This window comes from Rhineura floridana, chromosome 8 (assembly GCF_030035675.1).
Source record: "Rhineura floridana isolate rRhiFlo1 chromosome 8, rRhiFlo1.hap2, whole genome shotgun sequence".
Classification (NCBI taxonomy): domain Eukaryota; kingdom Metazoa; phylum Chordata; class Lepidosauria; order Squamata; family Rhineuridae; genus Rhineura; species Rhineura floridana.
The window spans coordinates 10,234,482-10,258,654 of NC_084487.1; the positions used below are offsets into that span (position 1 = coordinate 10,234,482).

Consider the following 24,173-nt stretch of genomic DNA (forward strand, 5'->3'; position numbering starts at 1 on the left):
GTAGCTCGGTGAGTGCCTTCTGACCTGGGGGTCTCATCTTCTAGCACTATCTTGCGTTGCATTTTGGATCAGGGGTGTCACTAGGGGGGTGCGGCAGGTGCGGGCCACACCAGGTGACACCACCAGACGGGGTGACACCTAGAGCCGTGCTCCCGGCACCGCCTAGGCACCGACGAGAGCCTTCACGTGGTGTGCCAGCTGTCTTCCTGTTAGGAGGTGGAAGCTGCGGCAGACAACGAGGAGGAGGAGGCGTGCTCCCGGGCCCTGTCGTTTGGCCGCACACTCGCTCTCAGTCAGAGAGAAGGCGCTGTGGGCCACACCGGGTGACACCAACCCTAGTGACGCCACTGTTTTGGATACTCTGTTCATAGGGTTTTCGTGGTAAGAGATATTCAGAGGTGGTTTACCATTGCCTTCCTCTGAGTTTGGATGCATCTTAGTCTGGTGTTTCAGCTTTAACCATTCCGCAATGGGTGCCCCTGCTAGGAGTCTGTTAGACTGTTAGAGGCGGAATAATAGGGCTTAAAATTAGGGGATGTCAGGCGTATTCATTAAGGGCTGCCCACCTTTCCCTCTCATTAAGAACATAAGAAGAGCCTGCTGGATCAGGCCAGTGGCCCATCTAGTCCAGCATCCTGTTCTCACAGTGGCCAACCAGGTGCCTGGGGGAAGCCCGCAAGCAGGACCTGAGTGCAAGAACATTCTTTGAGCACTTTTGGGGAGGGGCGGAGGCAGGGCAGGGTAATGGGTGAAACAGAAGCACCTTCCCGGTTGTACTGTGCTCAAACATTAATGTGTGATGAGGCTCTTTATTCATCACATGTAACTTGGGAATCAATACAGCAACTGTATCTAGAACATAATTGGGGCTTTATGAAGAATAACATGATATTCAAGCTTAAAAACATGCTGGAAAATTAAATTAAAGAGATTATATTATTTTATACCAGTTCTTCTTTTGAGGGGGCCGGGGCTTTGTGCTTAAAATATCTTAATGGATTTCTAAAGGCTGGTTATGATAGGACACTTCATGAATCTCTTATTTCTTTTTTTTTTTAAGGATCCAATACTACTATTTATTTAAAATATTTATTTTCTCTTTTATCTAACCCTTTTTGTTTTCTTTTTCAGGAAAACGTGTGTGCATGGGAGAACAACTGGCCAAGATGGAACTCTTCTTGTTGTTTGTGAGCCTCCTGCAAAATTTCACATTTCAATATCCCGAAGACATGAAGAAGCCATCAATGAATGGAAGATTTGGTCTGACTTTGTCTCCATTTCCATTCAACATAATTGCCTTAGAGAGATGAAGGAACCTCAGACAAGAACGCTGCAAGAAGTTTGTATTACTCTTATCAAATTTCAGGGCTATACTTGTCGCCCTGGGCTCCTACTGGAAGGGTGGGATATAAATTTAATAAATAATAATAATAATATTAAATGCACTTCAATTACAAAATCACCAACCCTGAGCAGGGATAGAGAACTTGCAACTAATAGGGTACCCAAACCTCACAAAGCACTTTCCCCTTAGCCAGGGGGCTCTTTTATTTAGATGTGATGAAGCTCTTGAATGTGGGAAACAAATCCAAAGTTTTTCCCCAGGTAGCATGCCATCATGTGGGTTATAGTGCCTCCTAGCGTCTGAAGGCAAGAATGCAAAGGAGTCAGGATCCCAGCTGCTCCTTCTGGTCCCACTCCAGTTCATTCTTGCCTTCATCTGAGGCTATTGTCTTTATCCTTGTCTCCTATTCTGTATAGTGAGTTGATTGATTCTATGGTGTGTGTTACTGTGTGTGCTTAGTGTGTGTAGGGGTGTATTGTGGGGACTGGTATAAGTTTTTGTTTTGGCTGTGAGGGTGATTTTTCTTTCAGCCCCAACAGTGAAGTTTAGACCTCTTCACCCTTAACCCTCCCCACCTGTTCCAGGACCCTACCTAATCCGCCTTCCTGGCATGATACCTAGGAAAACCACCTTTCAGGTGAGACCTACGGTCCATTCTAGTTCTCATAGTTGCAGGGTAACAAGTGACAATTGGTGCAGAAACTGTTAACGAAAATTGTCAGGCATCAAGTGTCTTTTTATATTAGATTAGGAGGAAAAGCTTGAAAATCTAATGTATATTTACAATAGGAGATAAAAATCAACAGAGTAAATAATGGCTGTGAGTTTTGGATATCTCTTTCATTCAAGAGTTGTGACATCCTTTGACAAGGACACATTGAAGGTGCACCAAAACATATCATAAAAACAGGATTCATGTGGTGTTTGCTGTCATGGGGTGAGTCCAGGTTCTATCCACCTTCACTGTGAAGCCTTACACACCACTGATTCAAGTGCTGATTCAGTCTACAGGGTTGCCCCTCGCCTGTGTTTCAGGCAGATAGACTTTTTTTTAACTTTCAAAGCATTGAGTGTGCATTTGTGTGCAAATATACATTTCATCCCTTTTAATAATAAAAAAGCAAAATCATTTTAAACTGTTGATGGGTTGCTGACATCACCAGTTCCAGACAATCAGCACTGTGCACAGCTGAGGTCTGTTTCAACCATGCAGTATCTGTTTCCCCTTAGTTTAATCTAGAAATCACTTCCACAGCAGGCTTACTGCTCAGATTATATGCATCTGTATGAACCCTGAGGTTTGTCTCTTGGTATCTCAATTTATTACTGCTAACAATACCTCTTGAAGTAGTAAACTCTCATTTTCTTTCATTATTTCTTCTTAGGACTGGCCTGTATTCTGAGTTTTCTGCAGATCACCACTGCACTAAACCTGATTTTTAGGTAGCAACCACCCTGCAGTATTGGCTAACAACCACCCTGCACCCTGTAGTGAATGTTTGAAGATCAGTGTTGGTGCCATAGGAAGCAGTGTTTACATGGTTCAAAGTGTACTGCTCCGTATAATTGGGCAAATCTTCACATTTGAACTGTACATGATGACACAAGAGAAACCTCAATTATTGATCCCATAATTCTCATTTTGCTGTGTGTGGGAGGAACCCTTGTCCTTATCCTCTCTCTTGTTCCTTCTCCCTTTGTGGGAATGTGAAGGCACAAATGGCAATGCATGTATCCATGTAAGACAGGAACTTTTTTTGTTAGCATGAATTTAGGCAATTGCATTCCTTCATTGTGCTATCTGTGCGCATCTGAATGATGATAATTTTTTTAAAAGGTCATCAAGGAAGATGGCAGGCATGTAATATTTCCCCTGCACACCTATCATACCTATATACCCTAGGAGGGAAAACTATACTGCCAAAACCTTGGGTTGGCCATTTTGGCAGGGGATAACCCACTTTGATATAAACATGGAGTTCATTTCTAATTCATTCCCAAGGAGGAATGAATTAAAGGAGGTAGTGACATGAGACAAATGTGGTACAAATCTACAAATCAACACTCTGCAGGTTTGAGCTTCAGAAAGCTTGCAGTGTGGACAAGCCTCTAGGGAAGATGACTCAGACTCTTTGGACAGTTCTTAATAACTGGAATATTCAATGGAAAAGCTGAAATTGTACTGCTAATGTTTAGCTAAATACTGTTAAACAGCCAGACATCAGTGGGGAAAAATGCACTGCAATGCTGCTAATGCAACTAATTCTTTGTGTGGGATGTAAGCTGTCTTGTAATAAGCCAGTCTTTTTAATGAAGCACTTTATAATTTGTCAGGATCCAAAGATCTGTATTCTTATATTTTAATAGGTCTTAAAGGGCTCATGAATGATAATATATATTATATGTATTGCCTACATCTTGCTGACATTTACCTTGCCTGCTTTATTTCCCCCCTCCTCGCCCCCCCCCATGAATTCCTTGTTTAGAATTTTAGTATGGAAGATGTCATTGCTGTTAGAAACTAGCATTTGAGACCACTGCTGACTATTTTTAAAAGATGCCTATATTTCTACATATAGCTTGAGATCTGTTTCTCAGTATGAATCTTTGTCTAAATAAACCTTTTTTGTTTCAAAAGCAGTACTGTCTGGAAATTGACTTTGCTTTTAAACAAATCATATCGTAGATATAAATTGTTACTGATTTCAGCCTTTTTTCTTATTGAGCCCTCTAAGAGATCTTGAATATCATAATTCCTTCTATTTCCAACATTTAGACTAGGCATGCTGTTGTTTATGTAACCAGAACAATACCATTATTGCACATGAGGGAGGTATCAGCAGGCTTGGGGGGGAATCCTGAGATTTGCAGATGTTTAAAAATAGTTTTTTTGGGGGGGGGATGTAACAGTCCGTTGAGAACTGAACTTGCTCAGTGGTCATAGGATGTTGACTTATTTTATTTGCGGGAGGGTGGGGGATGGACTCAAGATGCTTGATTCCTGAACAAGGAGCACTCCTCATTTTGTTGCAGGTAACACTTGTTTATCTACATAGAAAGTTGCCTTATACCTAGTAAGACCATTGGTCCATCTAGCTCAGTATTGTCTACAGTGATTGGCAGCAGCTCTCCAGGGTTTCAGGCAAGAAGTCTCTCCCAGCCCTACTTGGAGATGCTGGGGACTGAATCTGGGACCTTCTGCATGCAAACCAGATGCTCTACCACCGAGCTATGGCCCTAACCCTAATTTAGAATATATCACATAAGTCCCATTTTGTTGGAAGTGGGGCAAGAGCAACTCCTGTTTGGGTTCTCTTTCTTTGTATTCCAGAAGGAATACAGAGTTAGTGTCCTCCAGCTGGCTAGGCTTGCCTACCTTTACTTTGGCTCTTCTCTGCCTAACTTCCTTCCTTTGTAAACTGATACACTCAGGGAAGCGGACCTGCCCCTCCTTTCTTTTCTTCTTCGACTGTCCGAGGAGAGAGGAGACATCTCTGTCTTTGTATTCTCTCCTGAAACGTGAGGGCAATACGCAAGTCTGGGCATTGTGCCTCCAACTTAGTTAGTTAGAACTAGGTATGGCTTTCCTATCTACTATGTATTTCTCAACATAAAGTAGCTTTTCTTATTTTACTAAGTCTTAAGTCTCAGTGATCTAAATGCAGGGTAAAAGCCTGCTTCTAAGGTATTATACACACTGGCACACACACAGCTCAGACCGCTGAAACACTCTGCATACATACATTTCCATAACACATTTGTCAGAGCACACTTGTCTAGCAGCTGCTGTCCAGAAGACTGGCTCCATCTGGCAAAGCTTAATGCAAGTGTGTCCATGCACGCACACGAAGTGCTAGAGATAAGAGGAGAAGCTGTTGCCTTCATGTCCTGGTTCAAGAAGAATCGTGCTGCACACCGTAGGAAACAGAATGCTGGCCTTGATAGAGCTTTGACGAGAACCCAAAAAAACTCTTCTTGTGTTCTTGCTACTATGTCTTAATTGCTAGACTTTATGCAGTTTTAAAAATATTTCAGTTGACTGATGGCTACTTCTTGAACATCTCATCCTGATCTATTTGGAATCAAAGCAAAGTACGTACTCTTAAGATCTGAATGTAAAGTTCATGCTGGAAGTGGCAGAAATGGCATCCTTGTGCAATATGAAGTGCCCTGGAATTCATTACATTCATGTTAATTTTATGCCAGTTACATAAATAGTGCTGTCCTTTGGCTTAAGATGCCGGTGCAGATTCCTCCTCCCTGTGAAAGTTCAGTAATTTTTTTCAGCTATAACTTTGTAGAGTTGATTCTACAACGGTATATTTTGCAAAGATTTGACACAATTTAAATGGGGGTGAGGGGAAAGAATTTCTCAACACCTTTTGTTTCTGCAAATATTACCCAAACACACCATAAAGCTCTAGTGCATGTTCTCATGCAAAACAAACTAACCCCTTCAGAACTAAGTGAGGAGCACATTACAATATCCTAGCAGCCAAAAAGATAAATAATTACATGTTGGCACATGCAAGTACACATACAGTCCATTATGGGTTAAGAACTCTGCATGTCTAGAATGCAGATGTTAGAAGTGTTGACATTGTTCCTGACTCGTAAATTAAAAGAAATTTGGGTAAGTTCATAGTAAGAACTTAAAGTTGGACAAGTGGTAATATCACCACAGAGGGCACTTTCAGACACCATTTGAAGAATCCTTTAGTCCAGGATTGGGGAACCTGAGGCCCTCCCAACGTTGTTGGACTCCAGCTCCCATAAGCTCCAGCCAGCATAGGCAATGGTCAGGGATCCTGGGAATTGTAATCCAACAACATCTGGAGGGCCACAGGTTCCCCATTCATGTGGCCCCCAACCTACTTTAGGAACACAGGAAACTGCCTTATGTTGAGTCAGACTATTGGTCAATCTAGCTCAGTATTGACTACACTGACTGGCAGTGGCTCTCTAGGGTTTCAGGCAGGAAGTCTTTTCCACCCCTACCTGCCTTCTGCATGCAAAGCAGATGCTCTACCATTGAATTATGGCCCTTTCATGTGGCCCTCAGCCTAATTTCATATGGGTGGCAAGGAGAGGGGGGAAACGGAAAAAAGGAGTGCCCCACCATCACCACCACTATGCAGCCCTGACACAGAACCCCTGAGGGAATGGGGCCTTGACAGAAAACAGGTTCCCTTTTCCTGCTCTACGTGTTCCAACTGCTAAGTAATCCCAATGTGAAATGCTCCCATTCTACTATAAACTATGCGGGGGTGGTTATGCATGAAAATCCTATATATAAACTTTTACCTGTATTCTGAAAGGCAGCGATTGGAATCCCATGATTATTTTCTCACAGACAACCTGTCAATTTCTATGCAGGAATACATGCCTTGTACAATGTAAATTGCATTCTTTGTGCATCTTATGAAAGCTTTGTGCATCTAGCAAATGGGCCCAATTAAGGTACTGCAGGTAGAACCTGAGGTGCCATTTTGCTGCCTGAGGTGGAACAGCAAATGGTGCCCCTGTCCCCCTGATTAAAGGTGTATAGGACAATTTGTTTTGGTACCTGAGGCAGAAAATCCCACAATAACCTCTCCCGGAGAGATGATGATTTGTTGTCCTCTGCTGCCACCCAAAATCAGCTGCCTGAGGAGGCTGCCTCACTCTCCCTAATCTTAGGGCCTCCACTAGCTCAGTATTAGAATGTAGGAAACTGTTATATTGAATCAGACCATTGGTTCATCTAGCTCAGTGTTGACTACAGTGACTGGCACCAGCTGTCCAGGGTTTGAGGTAGGGAGTCTCTCCCAGCCTTTCCTGGAGATGTCAGCGATTGAACCTGGGACCTTTGCACACAAAGCAGATGCGCTGTGACCCTTCCCCATATTCTCATTTTAAGGTGGAAAGTAGTCCCTGAAAGGGACCATGTAGACGTCCTGGTACTATTTAATGCTCCCGTTCTTTTGTTTTTGTTTTAATGAGAACAAAAATTATTTTCCTTATCTGTTGCGATTAATTCACCAAGATAGCTTTGGAGCCTTTTTGGAGGAAAAAGAACCAGAGCAGAAGGGTCAAGATAGGAGGATGTGATTTCTGCAGCCACCACTGACTACTGTGGTCTTTTAGGCTATAGTTAATAGTCATAATTTGCTTTCATTCTTTTTAGTATCATCAATCTTTATTTACAGTCAACTGACCACAAATATAAAACATAATGCTGGGAGTTATAAAATAAGATTACTTAGTAACACAGGGTACAACGAGCAACAAACTGAATTATATAAACAACTCAAGTTATTTAATTACCATTGATAATCATACAGGGTCTAGATTGGACTTTTTAGTAAAAACAGTGAAGAATTTTGTGGCACCTTTAAGACTGAAAGATTTTATTGAGACACAAGCGTTGATGGACTACAACCCACTTCATCAGATACTCACGTCTTGAGGACTCTCTTTTTAAAAGTTTGCATTAGCAGACCATTTCTATTACCTGATCTGACACAACGCGTTTCGTGGATGTTTACTCAAAAGCAAGGCTCACTGTGTCCAATGAGGCTTTCTCCCTAGCGTGTTGTAGTGTTGCAGCCTTATACCTTTTTAAATAAATAAATAAATAGTCCCATGGCTGCTAAAACAGTCATGAAAAGACTGAACAACTGGCACTGACATTTCTCTCACAGAGCTGCAATTCCCAGTACCTTCTACAAACAACAGTTCCCAGGAATCTTTGGGCGAAGCCATGTGCTTTAAATGTGCTGTGGGAAGGACAACCTTTGTCACGAGCTTTCCGAAGGCCATTCACATGAATATTTTGAGTATGTGCAGATGCGGGGGGGGGGGGGTTTGTTGGAAAATAATGTGTGAATACTATTTCATCTCGAAACGAGGGGGAAGAGGGAAATAGCCCAAGGAGAAAATAAGCCGACCACCATGTTTTCCTAAAATGGTAATGAAGAGGGAGTGAAGCTGAAGTAAGCTGCAGACAGGCTGGGACCCCTGTACCCAAGAGCTCCCGTCCTCTTCCTCTGCCGCCTCCTCCTCCTTTGCCTGGGCTTGAGGCAAATAGGAGGTGCTGATTCGCAACACGGCCCTCCCTGGCTCAGTTGCACCCTGTTGGGTTTCTTAGCGCAGGCCCGGCCCCAGCCGCCTCTCGTTGGGCGGCCCGCCTTCTCCTCCTAGGCAATTAACTTGGGGAAAATACCACTTAACCTTTTCCTTATCTTTATGTTCTCAAGATTTAACCCTTTTCTTCAGTTAGGTGAGGTTACATTAACAAAACACCGGAAATATTTTGAAAATTAACTTTCAATTTATTTTTTAGATTTTTTAGATTTTTAGATTTTTGTGGTAATCAAAAGAGTACACACAAATATAGAGACAGAATTTTTAAAGCATCAAACAGGATTTCCAGCTAGTTTGCTCTGGATCCTGGTAGGATGCAGATAATCAAGAAAACACCATATTTATTACAATGACTAACAAAGCAGAGATATTCTGTATTTACTAATATTTATTAATATAATTTTGTTATACATAAAAAAATTAATATTTCTGTTGTGTTAATCACTATAATAGTCACGAGAGAGAGAAAACATATAAGGCTCCAGAAGACCTCAGATTTTTATTTATTTGTTTATTTATTTATTTATTTTGTCCTGTTTTTGTTTGGAACCCCTCTTGGCCTAATGCTGAAAGATGACCTGCCAGGAACCACAGTTTAACATAATGTGTTGGGTGCCTCCTGCCATCTGAGGGGGCCTATCTTCTTGAAACAGAATTCCACTTCTGGTGCTAATGATATTTCCACATAATGCTTCAGTATGGGAGTTTCTGGCCCCAGTATACTGTATGTGGATTGGCCCTCTGCTGCACTAGTAAAATAAGGTGCACATTTGCATAACATTTATGTATGCTATGTCATATGCAAATATGCACCCTCTTTTGCAGGTGGGAGTGGAGTACCCCAAAATAAATCAGGGGTCCCATACAAATAATAAGATGTCCAATAGAATATGAACAGGTGAAGATTTCCCCATAATTACAGCTCAGTACTACAAATCTGCCTGGCGCACAGCTATGAAAGGCATGGGGTGGATTAGGTTTTAGTGTTATTGTTGGAATTTTAAGGTTTTAATGTGAATTATATGTTTTTATGTTGTACGTCGCCCAGAGTGGCTGGTAAACCAGCCAGATAGGCGACTAATAAATGTAATGAATAATAGCACTGCTCTCCTGCAATACCAACCCTAAATCATGCAAAGAACTCACGTTCCATGAGTTGTAAATGAATTAAATTAATTATGTGACTGCAGGCCTTTCTTTTGCTTTCGGTTAAGGTGTTGGACTACGACCTGGGAGACCAGGGTTCCAATCCCCACACAGCCAAGTAAGCATCTGCAAAAAATGGACAGGGAATACCTGATCTCAAATGGAGATTACAAGGAGACAGAGGCCACTAGCCAGAAAGAAAAGTGCAGGGGAAGGGGAAACCATGGCTCCTTAGGACCCCAGGGATTCCTGGTGTCCAAACAAGTCACTTGTCAAGCTCTGACTTCACTCATTGGCTAAAACACTGAAAAACGGAAGCAGCTGTCATGGCCCCAGCAGAGGACTCATCAGACGAGGATGACTCGGGAGTAACAGCAGCAGACCCAGAAGGAGACATGGAGGAGCCTCCTGAGAATCCAGCTCCTTCTCCCCCTCAGCGGCAGAGCACCCCAGACACAGCTGAAGCCCTTCAGCCAGACGCAGCCAGTGAACAGGATACTCCCCCCTCACCTGCAGAACGTAGACAGCAGAAGGTCAGGTAGAAGAGGGGGCAGGCCTGTCCACCTAAGGCCAAAACTCTGAGGGCTCACACCTGCTGACAAACCTGCTCCTTAAAAGTCAAACCTTGGGTTCAGCTTGTTGCTGACTACAACGTCAGGCGTGGCTTCGTGTGTTTCTAGTTTCCCTGAATCTTAGCTTGGACTGACCCCTTGGCAATTGAACCCGGACCTCTACTGACCTCGCTTCTGGACTTCTGGCTTGGCACGTAAGCTTAGGATGGGCCTTGCCCTTATCATGCTTCATCCTCGTTAGCCTGGCAGATTTACGACCAGACTGCCAGCTAAGGACTTTCCCGCCCTGGTAACTACCCAGGAATTTCCAGCCCCCACCGGCACTGCTCTCTCAGTGCAGAGCTGACAGCAGCCAGACTGGTTTTTCTCACAAAAATTGCTTAGAGGGTAAAGGCTTGCCTACACATTTTGCATCATAACTTTCTTTGTAAGAGTCCAAGTGGCACCCAGTGGGTGGTATTCAACTAAGTGCTACTCACAGTAGACCCATGGAAATTAATGGACCTAAGTTAGTCATGCCCATTAACTTCAATGGATCTACTCTCTGAGTAGGACTAGCACTGAATACCAGTCTTAAGAGCCTGGGGCCCCTGCTAACCTGGGGCCAGGTACATGTGCCTCCCCCTGCCCTGCTCTCAGTGGCCCCAGTGCAAGAACTTAACAAATATGAGAACACAGCACACAAGTCAGTAGATATGACAAGCCAAGGAAGCCCATACAAGGGAAAATCTTTAGGGCCCACCACTCAAACAAGCACCTAAGCACACTTTGAGTATGGGGATCAAATGGAAGCCTGTTAAACAGAGCCTTGAAATTGTGTATGGGAGTTCCACTTCAAAGGCAAGGCTTGGCAGATATTTGTTTGTTTGTTAGATTTATATACCACCCTTCCTCCCAATAGGAGACCAGAAGGCAAACAAAAACACGAAAAACACTAAAACACCATAAAAACAGACTTTAAAAATGTTATAACAAAACATCTTTAAAAACATTTTTAAAAAGCTTTAAAAACATCTCTCTGTTTTGTATATCGCCATTAAAATCGAGAGGGTTGTTAAGCAAGCGTTTCTGAGTTCAGGACTATACGTTTTGTAAGGTTTTGTTTTGAAATGAGCTTATGGGAAGCATCAGAATGGCATGGGGGTATTTTCAATTTAACATCGTGGAATGTGAAAAATTCATGCTGGCTATAGTACACAGCCACTCTCATGGCTGTATAATGCAGCAGAAAATAAAGGGCCAAAATGGGATCTAAAGCTTTGATATTTCAGGGCTCGACCAGATAGAGGAATATAGGTATTAAAAAAATTATCTAGGCTTATGCATGACAGTAAGAGAGAAATCTAGAAACAGATATTTTTCTTTTTTCTTTAAGGGATATGTGCAAGCCAAGAACAACAGTCTTTTCTACTTTACCTAGCTACTTTTTTTAACTGTATGTATGAATTATTTTAATACTGTAAATTGTTTAATTTGATTTTAATCTAGACTTTTGTATGTTTTTAATTATATTAAACTAGCAGGGATGGAACAGTTGGCTGGGCCAAGGAAGTGATAAACACCTCTTTACGAGAGGGAGTGGTCCCTGGCTGTCTGAAAGAGGCAGTGGTGAGACTACTTCTGAAAAAACCTTCCTTGGACCCAGAAAGTTTCAACAGCTACAGACCAGTGGCGAATGTTCCATTCCTGGGCAAGATCTTGGAACGAGTGGTTGCTGGCCAGCTCCAGGCACTATTGGATGAAACCGATTATCTAGATCCATTTCAATCGGGTTTTAGGCCTGGTTTTGGCACTGAGACAGCCTTGGTCGCCCTGTATGATGACCTATGTTGGGAGAGAGACAGAGGGAGTGTAACTCTGTTGATCCTCCTTGATCTCTCAGCGGCTTTTGATACTATCAACCATGGTATCCTTCTGGAGAGGCTCGCGGAGTTGGGAGTTGGAGGTACTGCTTGGCAGTGGTTCCGCTCCTACTTGGCGGGCCGTCTCCAGAAGGTAGTGCTTGGGGAACATTGCTCAATACCGTGGGCTCTCCAATGTGGAGTCCCGCAGGGGTCAGTTTTGTCTCCCATGCTTTTTAACATCTACATGAAGCCGTTGGGTGCGGTCATCAGGAGTTTTGGAGTGCGTTGTCATCAGTATGCTGATGACACGCAGCTCTACTTCTCCTTTTCATCTTCTTCAAGTGAGGCTGTTGATGTGCTGAACCGTTGCCTGGCCGCGACAATGGACTGGATGAGAGCTAACAAACTGAGGCTCAATCCTGACAAGACTGAGATGCTGTTGGTGGATGGTTTCTCTGATCGGATGGTGGATATATACCCTGTCCTGGATGGGGTTACACTCCCCCTAAAGGAGCGGGTTCGTAGTCTGGGAGTCTTTTTAGACTCTTCCCTTTCAGTTGAGGCTCAAGTAGCCTCGGTGGCACAGAATGCGTTCTACCAACTTCGGTTGGTAGCCCAGCTACGTCCCTATTTGAGCAAGGAGGACCTAGTTGTACATGCTCTGGTAACCTCGCGTTTGGATTACTGCAATGCGCTCTACATAGGGCTGCCTTTGAAGACAGTTTGGAAGCTACAGCTAGTGCAAAATGCGGCGGCCAGACTGTTAACAAGGACCAAACGGTCCGAGCACATAACACCTGTTCTGGCTCGCTTGCACTGGCTACCAATATGCTTCCGGGCCAGATTCAAAGTGTTGGTATTAACCTATAAAGCCTTATATGGCGCGGGACCACGATACCTGTTGGAACGCCTCTCCCGATACGAACCGGCCCGTACACTACGTTCTACTACGAAGGCCCTCCTCCGGGTTCCGACTCATAGAGAGGCCCGGAGGGTGGTGACAAGATCTACGGCCTTCTCAGTGGTGGGCCCCGAACTGTGGAATAGCCTCCCCGAGGAGGTGCGCTTGGCGCCGACATTGTTTTCCTTTCGGCGCCAAGTTAAAACCTTCCTCTTTTCCGAGGCATTTTAATTTACGTTAACTTAATTTTCAAATTTTGCTCTAATTGATTCTAGATTGTTTTATTTTTATATATTTTGCTGTATTATACTGTGTGATTTTATTGTATCTCTTGTGTTCACCGCCCAGAGAGCTGTTGCTAGTCGGGCGGTATAAAAGTCTAAATAAATAAATAAATAAATAAATGTGTGCTTTTATCTGGAAGCCGCCGTGAGTTCCAGTTTTGGAAAAAGGACAGGGTAAAAATAATGATAATAAATAAATAAAATACTTCATGATTTTTGCAAGTATTACATTATACTGTACTGTGTGAATAAATCCTATTTGAATTTAATTTTAAACGGCATTGCGTAATCTATATTGATATTTGCATTGTAATGTATTTGATGTGGGAAGTTTTCTGTCTGGTCTCCTGAAAGTTTAACTGACAGCTGTGAGTTAGAATTCTTTTTATGCAAAAGGAGGACAGAAGGTATGTCCTTTGTCATTAGTGGGTGCAGGTTTAGAATATTCAGTTAGGCAGTGTGATTGGCTGGGGCTGGACTACAAGGGCCTAAAGAAATGTATTATACAGCCACAAGAGTGGCTGTATACTATAGTCAGCATGGATTTTTTGCTTTTTTTGAGTCCTCAGTTATAGTGTTGGGGAGGCTGAACTGGGGTGGAGAGAACAGAAGGGCAATTTGGCTAAATGGTTTTAATAAGGTAACTAACTGCTTCCTTTCTTAGTATAATATTAATAGTTAGGTAACATCGAACAGCTTTCTTAGTATGACGTTAATAGCTGAATATAAGCCATTGGTATTTAAAGTGAAAGTAACAAGTTAACAAAGCATATACTTAATTAAAAATACAGCACTATTTTAAAATAACCAGATAAGCTTGTGCACTTAATAATCTTGTAATAAACAAACATAAATACCTTTGTTAAATATACTATCCGCATCTGACTGCCTTTGTATCACTCCTGTACCCGTTACCAGGCAAGTTAAGGGTTCAGAGGGAATAAGTGAGAGTGAATGGTGGCAGAGGCATGGGTTTTGAAGAAACATTGATGTGGGAGTTGGTTTTGGTTATTATAAAGTAAGTAAATAGCTCCATTTCATCCACTTGCTGTATGACTGATATGTTGTAACTCTAGGTAGCAGAAAAGCTAGTTCCATGCAGTGTCTAAAAATAATTATCTAGAAGTACCTGTAGGGATCTGGAAACTACCCTGAGGAAGACTAAACTAGCCTAGGTTAAATGTCAGTTTCATGGGCACAATCTCTAAGGTCTATGACACAGAAGTTGCCGTTGCATACCTGTTACCTATTTCTTTTACATTGACTACTTTCTAGTGCAAACCAAAGATAAACACGTTTTCATGCTTATGTGGTTTAAGGGAAATTCATGAAATTGACCCTAATTCCTGCTTGACACACAGGGTCTGTCATTCACCCTATGAGTTTTGCCAGATTTTTATTTGTTCTCAGAGGAAAGCACAATTCCAGGCTTCTCTTTGAAGGAAGGAAGAAAACATCTCCAGACAAAGAGAGATGTGAAGCTATAACTGAAGAATGAAGTAAATTGTCCCTTCAAGAGAGGGAAGAGAGAAATCTCCCAAATCAGAACAGGAACAGCCAGCACCTGAGAAAGTTGAACTGCAGTAACTTCAGCAACATCTGGATTAGGCTGCCAGCACTCTGCTCAAGGCTAACATGCAGGGAAGACACCTTATCAATATATTACTTTTATATCCATCTAACTTTCAAGGAACTCAAGGTGGCACACATGATCCTCCCTGCCATTTTATCCTCACAACTATCCTGTGGGGTCAGTTAGGTGGAGAGTTACCCTAGCTGCTTGGATAGAGTCAGGACTCTGTAGTTCCCACAGCAATTATCACAAAGGACTGGAAAACCAGAACCTGCAACTCAGCAATTCCCCAGCCACCCACATATTGGTATTTGGGAACATGAGAACTATAGGCCAAGATGACAAATGAAAGAACTGTCCCCTAATTTAAGGGGGTGCATAAACATGTAACATCAGTGATTATATCCGTCCAGCTGCATCACTCTCAAAGGATAGAACTCTTTAGTGTATAACTATTACCACCCCTACTTGCATACATAGCAAGTCTGGAAGGAGGAAAAAGATGATAAAATGCAAACATAACTGGCAATCATCCATTTACAGAAGTGAGATAAGAGCTGGTAGAGATACATGGATAAAGCATGGAGAAAAGTCATCACTGGGTAGAAACTAGAGATGTTTAAGTATTATCAGCATATAATAGTTCAAAGAGAACCTCACCAGTTATAGGGAAGCAGTTGCTACTTCAGATGTTTTGCCAATTTGTGTGAAGAGCCATTATTTGGTACCAACGCAGAGTGCCTCTCTCTCTGCTTATGTACATGCAAGTACCTAAAGCAAGCAAGAGCTGCATAACAAAAGGATATGCAGCATTTTCCTTTGTCAGCACCTGCATCAGAATCCTGGTTTTTCTTAAGACAGTTCCTGAATGTAGATTTATTATCGGATTCTAGCAGCAGCCCTACTAATTCTGCCTTTAATTGCTGCCTTTTTTTAGTATCATTCAGATCTGCTCAAACACAGCACCACCTTCACTTCTTGCCATTCATCTTGTATGAAATGAGTTCACCCATCTCCCATTCTTCTGCATGGAAGGACAAGTTCTACACAAACTGCTGATTCAATGAAACATTATTTTTCAGTAAATATATGTTAATGTTGGCTAGGAGTTCAATCAGCCTTCACCAATAGAAAGTCCTAGTTTTTCAGGAATATCTCTTGTGTAAGCTTTACTGAAAAGAATGGATCTTTGCAAGAACATTGTAAGTGGGGCATGGGGAGAAATTCTTGGTAACCTGTACCTCATAACTCTAGTCAAAGTTATTTGAATTAGTCTAATGAGATTGCTCAATTACTGCTTTTACTGTGTTTCCTCCACTTCTATTTTGTCGCCATTTGTAGATGGCATACGGAAAGTCATAAGCCTTTTGTATCTGGATTAGCTTTTAGTAAGTGTGCTACAACTCTGCATATGATGAGACATATTAATATGGCTGGAGCTGTGTGGGTTTTATAACATATGTTAGACTTTATTTTATGTGCAGCATGTTATATGACCTGCCCTGAGACATTGGGATAAGAATAAAAACAATCAGAATAAATACATTATGACAAGTCTTTCCAGTATAATCTCTCAATTTAAAAGTTGCAAGTGTATTCTATATCATTCCCACAAGACTAATTCTTTATATACCACAGTGGAAATGTCAGAAGCCCATCAGTTACACTGCACAATGTGATAAGCAGTAGTAAGATGGGAATAAAACTTAAGTAAAAGCAACTTTCAATATGTAATGCAAAGCCACTGAAGGTAATGGTTTCTTACCCCAGCCCTCACCGTAAATGTTCTGGGCACCAGCAGAGGGCAGTGCATTCTCAAGTTATAAAAGATAGAGAAGAAAATCTTGGCTACCAACAACTAGAGAGAATGTGCTGAATGAAAATAATCAAAATAAATTCTATGAAGTCACGAACAGAGATCAGTCATGGTACTAATGCTGAAGAGCTCCAAGCTATGAAAACCAGTCCATGGGCTTTTACCCTAAGAGGTTGTATCTGCACTACAGAGGATATAATGGCTCAATGTTGTGCCTTACATTCTAGCCCTAACCCTCACATCTTTTGCTTCTTCTTCTAACACTGGGGTGGGGAACACTGTCCTCCAAAAGGTGCTAGACTACAGCTCCCACCATCCTGGACTTTTGGCCATGCTAGCTGGGACTGATCGGAGCTGGAATACAACAATATCTGGAGGGCCACAGGTCACCCACTCCAGTCTATTCCCCACCCCATTATCTACTTTTGATGGTTAGGTTCTACTAAAGTGACCATGCTGTTCTCTGGTATATTGTATGGTATGTTGTTGGTCATTAGATTTTATTTTTTTGAAATTTCTCAAAATACACACGTTTATTGCTTTCACAACATTTAACCTGCAATCATGTAAAAAGCACACACAATAAAAAATGTAAGTGATTGGACAAGTAATAGACAAGCGAGGATTGAAATAATAGTCAGAATCTCCTATAGGTTTATTTTGGCTTAGAATTACAGGAAAGCATTGATTGTAAGATATGTATTTTGTATTTTTGTGTGTGAGTATAAAGAATATTTTTTTAAAAAATGATCATAAGCTAATAAAAGCCTAACCTCTAACAGTCTGTGATTGTTAAACATTTGATTATTTCCAGGCACAAAGAAAAGAAAACCAGCTAAGCATATCACATTAAAAGACACCTCACACTAATGAGTGAAAGATTTCCACCCTCTCTTTGTACAGCCGGTGGAAGGAATTTGCCACAATGTGAAAAGGGGCTTCATAGTTTTCCATCTCTTTCTGGAAAGACAGAAAATAAATTTAAAATGATCAATGGAGAAGAGAATTACGTCAACAAACTGTTGCTGGAAACAAGCTACATAATATAAACCTGCAACATAATTCAGTGCCTCCTCTATCTAAAAGTTAAAACAGTTCTTTCCCTACACCCAGTTATACAAAGACACTCACCACTGAGATCTCGCAGTATTCTAGGCCACTGGTTTTTGCCCATTCTCGTGCTTGCTTTTGTTCCACGACTCGCCTATCAATCAAATCTGTCTTATTGCCAACTAGCACACCTACAAAAATAAAAGAGGGGAAAAAAATTGAATTATTAACAATGGCACTATAATACATAGCAAGTTAACAGGTAAAAGAGACATGAAAATAGGTTGTTTGACAAGGAAATGGAAGGGAAGACCACAAGGGAGTCAAATGGAATATTTACCTCCCATGTTTGTTTCACATACTGATTGAACAAAAGAAAGCCATTCTAACAGCTTGGAATTAAGATGCTGACATCTGAGAGTAGGAGATACAGGCTCAAAATATACATGAAAAGATGATTAAAGCCTCCTACCTGGGACGTGCGTTCCAAAGGTTTGGGTCCTCAGCCTCTCCAGCCACTTGGCACAGTTACTGAAAGATTGCTCATTGGTAACATCATATACAATACACAGGGCATTTGGCTGTTCCCACTGCGCAGCAAGAGGAAAACACTGTCAACTCTATTGAAATGGATATGGTCAATAGCCAGTACAACCCCAGAGGCTTCATAAGGAAGTAATTTTAGCATATAAGGAGCGTTACAAAACCAGAGCTAGAAATACAAGTCTGATAAAAAGGATTCCGTCATTGATTCCTAATGGACAAGTGCCTGACTTCCAAAGGGAAAGGTCCACTGCTGTGTTTCAGCCAGAGTCTTATAGGAAATCTCAAGAACAAACACATTCGAGGATGGTAGATTTGAGGATGTGGGGTTATGGTACAGCAATAGCTGATCCATATTGCATGAAAACACCATAGTATAAACTGATACAACAGAGTCAAAGCAGAAGTATAAAAACATCCCAGATGAGGGTATAATAGAACTATTGGGAAATGTGAAGATTTTGGCTTACACTTTTCTTTGGCATACTCAACACTAGAGGTCAAGATGCAACGTACCATACCAATATCTTTCCCTCTCCCCATAGCACTTACAATGAGGGAGGGGGGATTTTCCAGTGATGACCCATGCAGCTGTTAGCAAAAAGGGAAGCAGCCAAGAACGATTATTTCCTGCCCTTATGCAAGCTTTAATTAACATTTGGAGGTCAGGTTTGTTTCACAGCACATCTATTGAATGAAAACTCTTATAGTCTACTTGCCAGTTTCTCTAGCATTTCAGAAAATATTTCTTTGCCTGCTGAGTCAAAGAGGAAGAGTTCCTGAAAGCAAAAGCAAAATTAATGTGTGGCCATGGAATCTTCCATATACTAACTAAACAGTTTTAAATACTAGTTTCTTTCAGGCTATAGCAGTGCTTGCAGTAACAATAATTAACATTAATACATGTAACCCACTGAGGTTTGGAAACGAACCCATTCTTTTCGTTTTAAACCCTGAAGAAGGTGCACTCCATATTCCAGGGTAGCCTTGCAAGTCATAGCCAGCTTGCAGATGTTTCATTGCCCTGTGTTCCAAATCTGCCCATGGCTGAGACACCAAATGGTGGCAGCATACAGCTGCATTGAGTGGGGGTGGTGAGAGTCAATACACTTGAGATGATCCAGAGATCTAAAAGCGCTTCTCTCTGTAATAAACTATTAAGCTCAGCGTCTTTCCCAGTATTAACTTCTTGCATACACAGAATGACAACTGGGATCCTGCCATAGTCCCAATGGCTATGAAGTTCTTGGAATCAGTTAGACAGTCCAAGTTTCTGTACTGTCAACATTAAGGCTACACAAATAAATTAATAAGATATAGGCAGACATATCCAACAAAATGCAACTAAATCAAGCACTGTCATTGAAAAACCTGAGAACTCTAGATGGCTTTTTAAAAAAGGGCACCTCTGTTGAAATCATAACTGGGCTCACCACACTATCACTCGTCTCTGGAATGGGTACCGTCTTCACCAGCAGTTCTACTCCTGTTGTCTATCAATCAGAATAAGGTAAACATGTTACAAAGATTCACAGAAAGCTAGTTTATTTTCATACTATGCTTGCCTAGGCCCTTCAGAACCCTTCAGGTCTTTCAAGTCATTATCACATTATTACCACATTATTATTATTTTTTTTGTTATAGAAACATTCAGAATCTGAAAACTGGATGTTTGGGACTAGCCTGAAAAAACAAAACTAGGCTGGGAAATAAAGGTTACTCATGGTATGACACAGTTTATTTTTCCTGTAGGTCTAATGTTAGCTCTATATTCTTTAGGTCTGGTTCACACACATGTTCAGCCAACAATCCACAGAACGGAAGTAGTGCATCTTTCTCCTTCTGCTCTACTTTAGACAAATAGTTGGTTTCCCCATGGAGATCTATACATGCAGAGACCCGATTTGTACAATCCCACCCCCCTTGGGTTTCCACATGTACAGGTCTCTGTATGTGGTGCCTGTTCCACATTTTCTTCAGTGTGTAGTGCAGGTGTGGAGAACCTTTGGCCCTCCAGATGTTGCTGAACTACTACTCCCATCAGCCTGAACAAACATGGCCAATGTCCAGGGACAATGGGAGTTATAGTTCTCCTTCTCCAAAGGTTCTCCACGCCTCGTGTTGTAGGGAATGGAATGGGATGCACTCTTGGTTCTCCTGCATCTGAAGATAATTGGCTGGGTAGGTGCACAAACTAGACCCAGGTAAATATATTCTTGGCACTTTTCTGATGGGATGTTCTAAAATGTGACCAAGATATCTAGCACTGATCGTGGTCCCATGATACATGATTAATGTCCATATTTCAAAGTTCCTACTGATGCCTCTTCTCTCCAGTACCTATCATTCCACCAAATGGCTCACCAATGTGTAGTTTTTCTGAAAATGAGTCCCATCATTGCAGAACATCTGGACCAAGGCACTCTTTCCCACTGCCGAGTCACCTGCATGACAAATGGAGGGAAAAGACCTTTGTTCTAATTTGGCTAAGTCACTTTCTTCCTCCCAGTATATTCTAAGAAATTATAGGTCGTCTTCCAACATGATACTATTACAAAATAAAAAAAATAACACTAATGCAATCAGTTAACAGCCCAATATTATATTTTTTATATGCACACCTAACCCCATTGAAACCAGTGGACTTAAGGAGACCAAACTCTGCAAAGCATCCGTGCCAAACTAGACATAACATTTATTGTGTGAATGCAATTTTAAAAACACATGTTTTTACTGTAAATAGCGGCTGGGGTATTCCTGAGCAGTTTCCGAACCACAGGGGGAGGGGAGGGAACATTTTTCTCCCTGCCACAGTCCCCCCCAAAAAACTGCCTCTTCAAAGCTGCTCTTTACATTTCAAGGGAAGCCTCTGCTGTACCTTGAAATGAAAAGAGCAGATTGAGAAATGATTTTTGTCAGGATTTTATTTGATTGTTTGTTTATTTATACCCCGCCCTTCCTTCCAGCAGGAGCCCAGGGCGGCAAACAGAAACACTAAAAACACTTTAAAACATCATAAAAAGACCTTAAAATACATTAAAACAAAACAACGTCAAAAACATTTAAAAAAAAAACTTTAAAAAAATTTTTTTTAAAAGGTTAAGGATATTAAAAGACATATTAAAAGCAATTCTAATACAGACACAGACTGGGATAGGTCTCAACTTAAAAGCCTTGTTGGAAGAGGAAAGTCTTCAAAAGGCGCCGAAAAGACAGCAGATAGCCTGTCTAATATTTAAGGGGAGGGAATTCCACAGGGTAGGTGCTGCCACACTAAAGGTCTGTTTCCTATATTGTACAGAACAAACCTCCTGATAAGATGGTATCTGCAGGAGGCCCTCAAGAGCGCAGTGATTGGCTGGGTATATAAGGGGTAAGACGGTCTTTCAGGTATCCTGGTCCCGAGCTGTATAGGGCTTTGTACACCAAAACTAGAACCTTGAACTTGGCCTGGTAGCAAATGGGCAGCCAGTGCAGTTCTTTCAGCAGCGGTGTGACATGTTGGCGATACCCTGCCCCAGTGAGCAGTCTCGCCGCTGCATTTTGCACTAGCTGCAGCTTCCGGACCAACCTCAAGGGCAGCCTCACATAGAGCGCATTACAGTAATCCAGCCTAGAGGTTACCAGTGCATGGACAACAGTGGTCAGGCTATCCTGGTCCAGAAATGGCTGCAGCTGTCTTATTAGCCGAAGCTGGTAAAAGGCACTCCTAGCCACTGATTGTGGCAATATTTATTTATTTATTTATTTACTTTATTTATACCCCGCCCTTTTTCCAAAAGTGGAACTCAGGGTGGCTTACAACTAAAAGTGGTAAGGAGATAAAGATTGTGGTAAGGAGACTGGGGTAAGGAGATAAAGCCAGGATTGTGGGAAGGAGATAAAAAACTACCTCTCCCTAATCCTAAAGCTCCTCAGGATACTCCAGGGCTGCATCTAGTTTGACCACGAAACTGTAAGATCCCTGATCTCAATTTCCTGCAACATAGTTCTCTGAAAATACATGAACTCCAAAGATCTGTGATATGATTGGCCTGAATCTTGGCTTAGATCAGTACACAAACAGATTTTTCAGTGAATACATCTTCATCTATTAGGACAACATTTTTGGTCTACTTATATATTTTACTTGTTGCTATATAAATATTATTTTGCTTCTCTGAATTTGCCAAAACATTTTTATTATCAAGGAATATTAAGCATAACCTTGTTCACAGTCTTCATAATGAAACAGAGATTGAAGATATGAACTCTAATGCACCAAAATGAACAGAACACAATACAGTAGCACTGTTGAAAGATGATAACATTTTCTAAAGATGCAATATACTTCTAGGTCTGGAAAAGATATTTCAAATTACTATCACAACAAAATCATTAGAAGACAGCATGAACATTGTAGGCATCAGAATTTTGCAAGGACAATGGTTAAAATTCTTTTGTATCAGTCACACTAATCACTGAGATTTAACAATAGTTGCTTTCTGATCACATCTTCCTGCCTGCCCACCAGATATACTTGTCCTGCTAGATGTAAATGCATGAGAATCACATCTGGATATGGCATATGCATGAAAAATCCAGCACTTAGGCTCAAATTGAGCAACTGTTTCCATGAATAGTTGAAGGAACTTATGCTTTTCAGGCCTGTGTGTGTACCCTACTCAAACTTTATACCCATGTATGGATGCCAGGACAGGAATACCCAACAGGCAGAGCAGGAAATTGTATCCAGAGCAGAACTCTGATATTGCTTCAGCAACCATCAAACTGAGACGGAACCTTATATGGCAGTAGCAGTTGCACCCCTATTACAATCTGCTCCGTTAAGGCCTTTGCTCCTGAGAGAACCTATTGTTATCACATGTATATACCACCTCCCTACTACTCAAAGTACCTTGCAACAACAGTGACAAAACATTAAACCTCACACCACAAAAACAAATAAAGGATGAGACTGATAGATGCAGCAATTTCCAGACCTGCAGAGGTGATGCTTGACATTGGAAGGTCAGATTTACCCCGGAATAGAATAATCAGAGCGGGTGTACAATACTGTTTGTATGTGTTTTAAGGAGAAACTTTACCTACCTGATAGCTCCCATCTTTGTTTTTACATGACACAAAATCAACCCAAGGCATACGTTTTATTAAATAGCCCAATCCTTACCATGTTGAGTGAGAAGTAATTCTTAATTATTTCAGGGGGGATTATTTACAAGTAACAATTTCGCATTGTTGCAAAAACAACACAACACCTTGCGGGCACCTTCAAAGGCCTTAGATCGTGCACGCTGTTCCGAGGCTGCGATGCTCTGTTTCTCTCAGTAGGGGGTGTCACTCTTGAGGGCACGTCTTGGCAAGGGATGCTCAGGCCCATTATATGAGACACAATTTCAAGAGATGCTGCCAAGGCGGCCAGTTTTGGAACTCACCTGCCACGATGCATTTGGCAGCCAACTTCACCATGATCTGCACTGCCCCTCACCATAAGACTTTGTGGGGAACGGGGAGAGGAAGAGACTAGCACTTATTGGGGAGGGGGTGTCGGGATGGTTTCAGTTAGGGAAGCCAGGGAAGGGGCTTCAGAAGAGGCCCTCCTTAGTTTTGCGTATAGTGGTGGTTAGGCTGCAAGTCCCCTTAGGACTCTGCTAGAGGACGAGCCACCATGACGGTAGGAAGGGAGGAAGAATAGCGCAGGCTCCCAAGTGACTCTCACCACACTCTCCTTCCTCTCAGAGAAAAACGCAGAACCTCAGCGCTGTCCTAGCAACAGGATTCTAAGACGTACAGCTTTCCCCACCCCCGCCGATACCCCTATTGGCGGAGGCTCCCCCATCGTAAACGAAGTGATTGGCTGCGCTTTGTGCCCGCCTACATTTCCATTGGCTGTTTACTTTCACGTCAATGTCCTCAGCTCATTAGTTCTCAGTGTCGATCAAAGGAATGTTAGGTATGTATTGGTTTAGCTTAT

General features: G+C 41.9%; 2 protein-coding genes across 5 annotated transcripts in view; one reads left to right on the forward strand and one right to left on the reverse strand.

Annotated features, from left to right (window-relative positions):
- LOC133390176 (cytochrome P450 2U1-like) overlaps window positions 1-3,985 on the forward strand; it is a 29,929-nt gene extending 25,944 nt beyond the window's left edge. The window contains exons 5-6 of one of the 3 annotated variants that reach the window (XM_061638197.1): window positions 1,132-1,339; window positions 1,876-3,985. In XM_061638197.1, the coding sequence (XP_061494181.1) occupies window positions 1,132-1,310 (179 nt within the window). In that variant the 3' untranslated portion in view covers window positions 1,311-1,339; window positions 1,876-3,985. Of the gene's footprint in view, window positions 1-1,131 lie in introns of all 3 variants that reach the window. The other 2 variants (XM_061638196.1, XM_061638195.1) reach the window with 2 other exon arrangements.
- Window positions 3,986-17,237: 13,252 nt separating this feature from the next.
- LOC133363277 (intraflagellar transport protein 27 homolog) lies at window positions 17,238-24,016 on the reverse strand. 2 transcript variants are annotated; one of them, XM_061582677.1, is made up of 7 exons: window positions 23,635-24,016; window positions 20,564-20,643; window positions 19,606-19,692; window positions 18,919-18,978; window positions 18,129-18,246; window positions 17,738-17,847; window positions 17,238-17,566 (listed from the first exon to the last, which is right to left on the reverse strand). In XM_061582677.1, the coding sequence occupies exons 1-7, from the start codon at window positions 23,666-23,668 to the stop codon at window positions 17,468-17,470; spliced, it is 588 nt and encodes a 195-aa protein (XP_061438661.1). In that variant the 5' UTR covers window positions 23,669-24,016; the 3' UTR covers window positions 17,238-17,467. The 2 variants fall into 2 exon arrangements, with proteins under 2 accessions (XP_061438661.1, XP_061438662.1); XM_061582678.1 differs by having other exon boundaries at window positions 19,633-19,692; window positions 23,635-24,014.
- Between the last annotated feature and the right edge of the window lie 157 nt (window positions 24,017-24,173).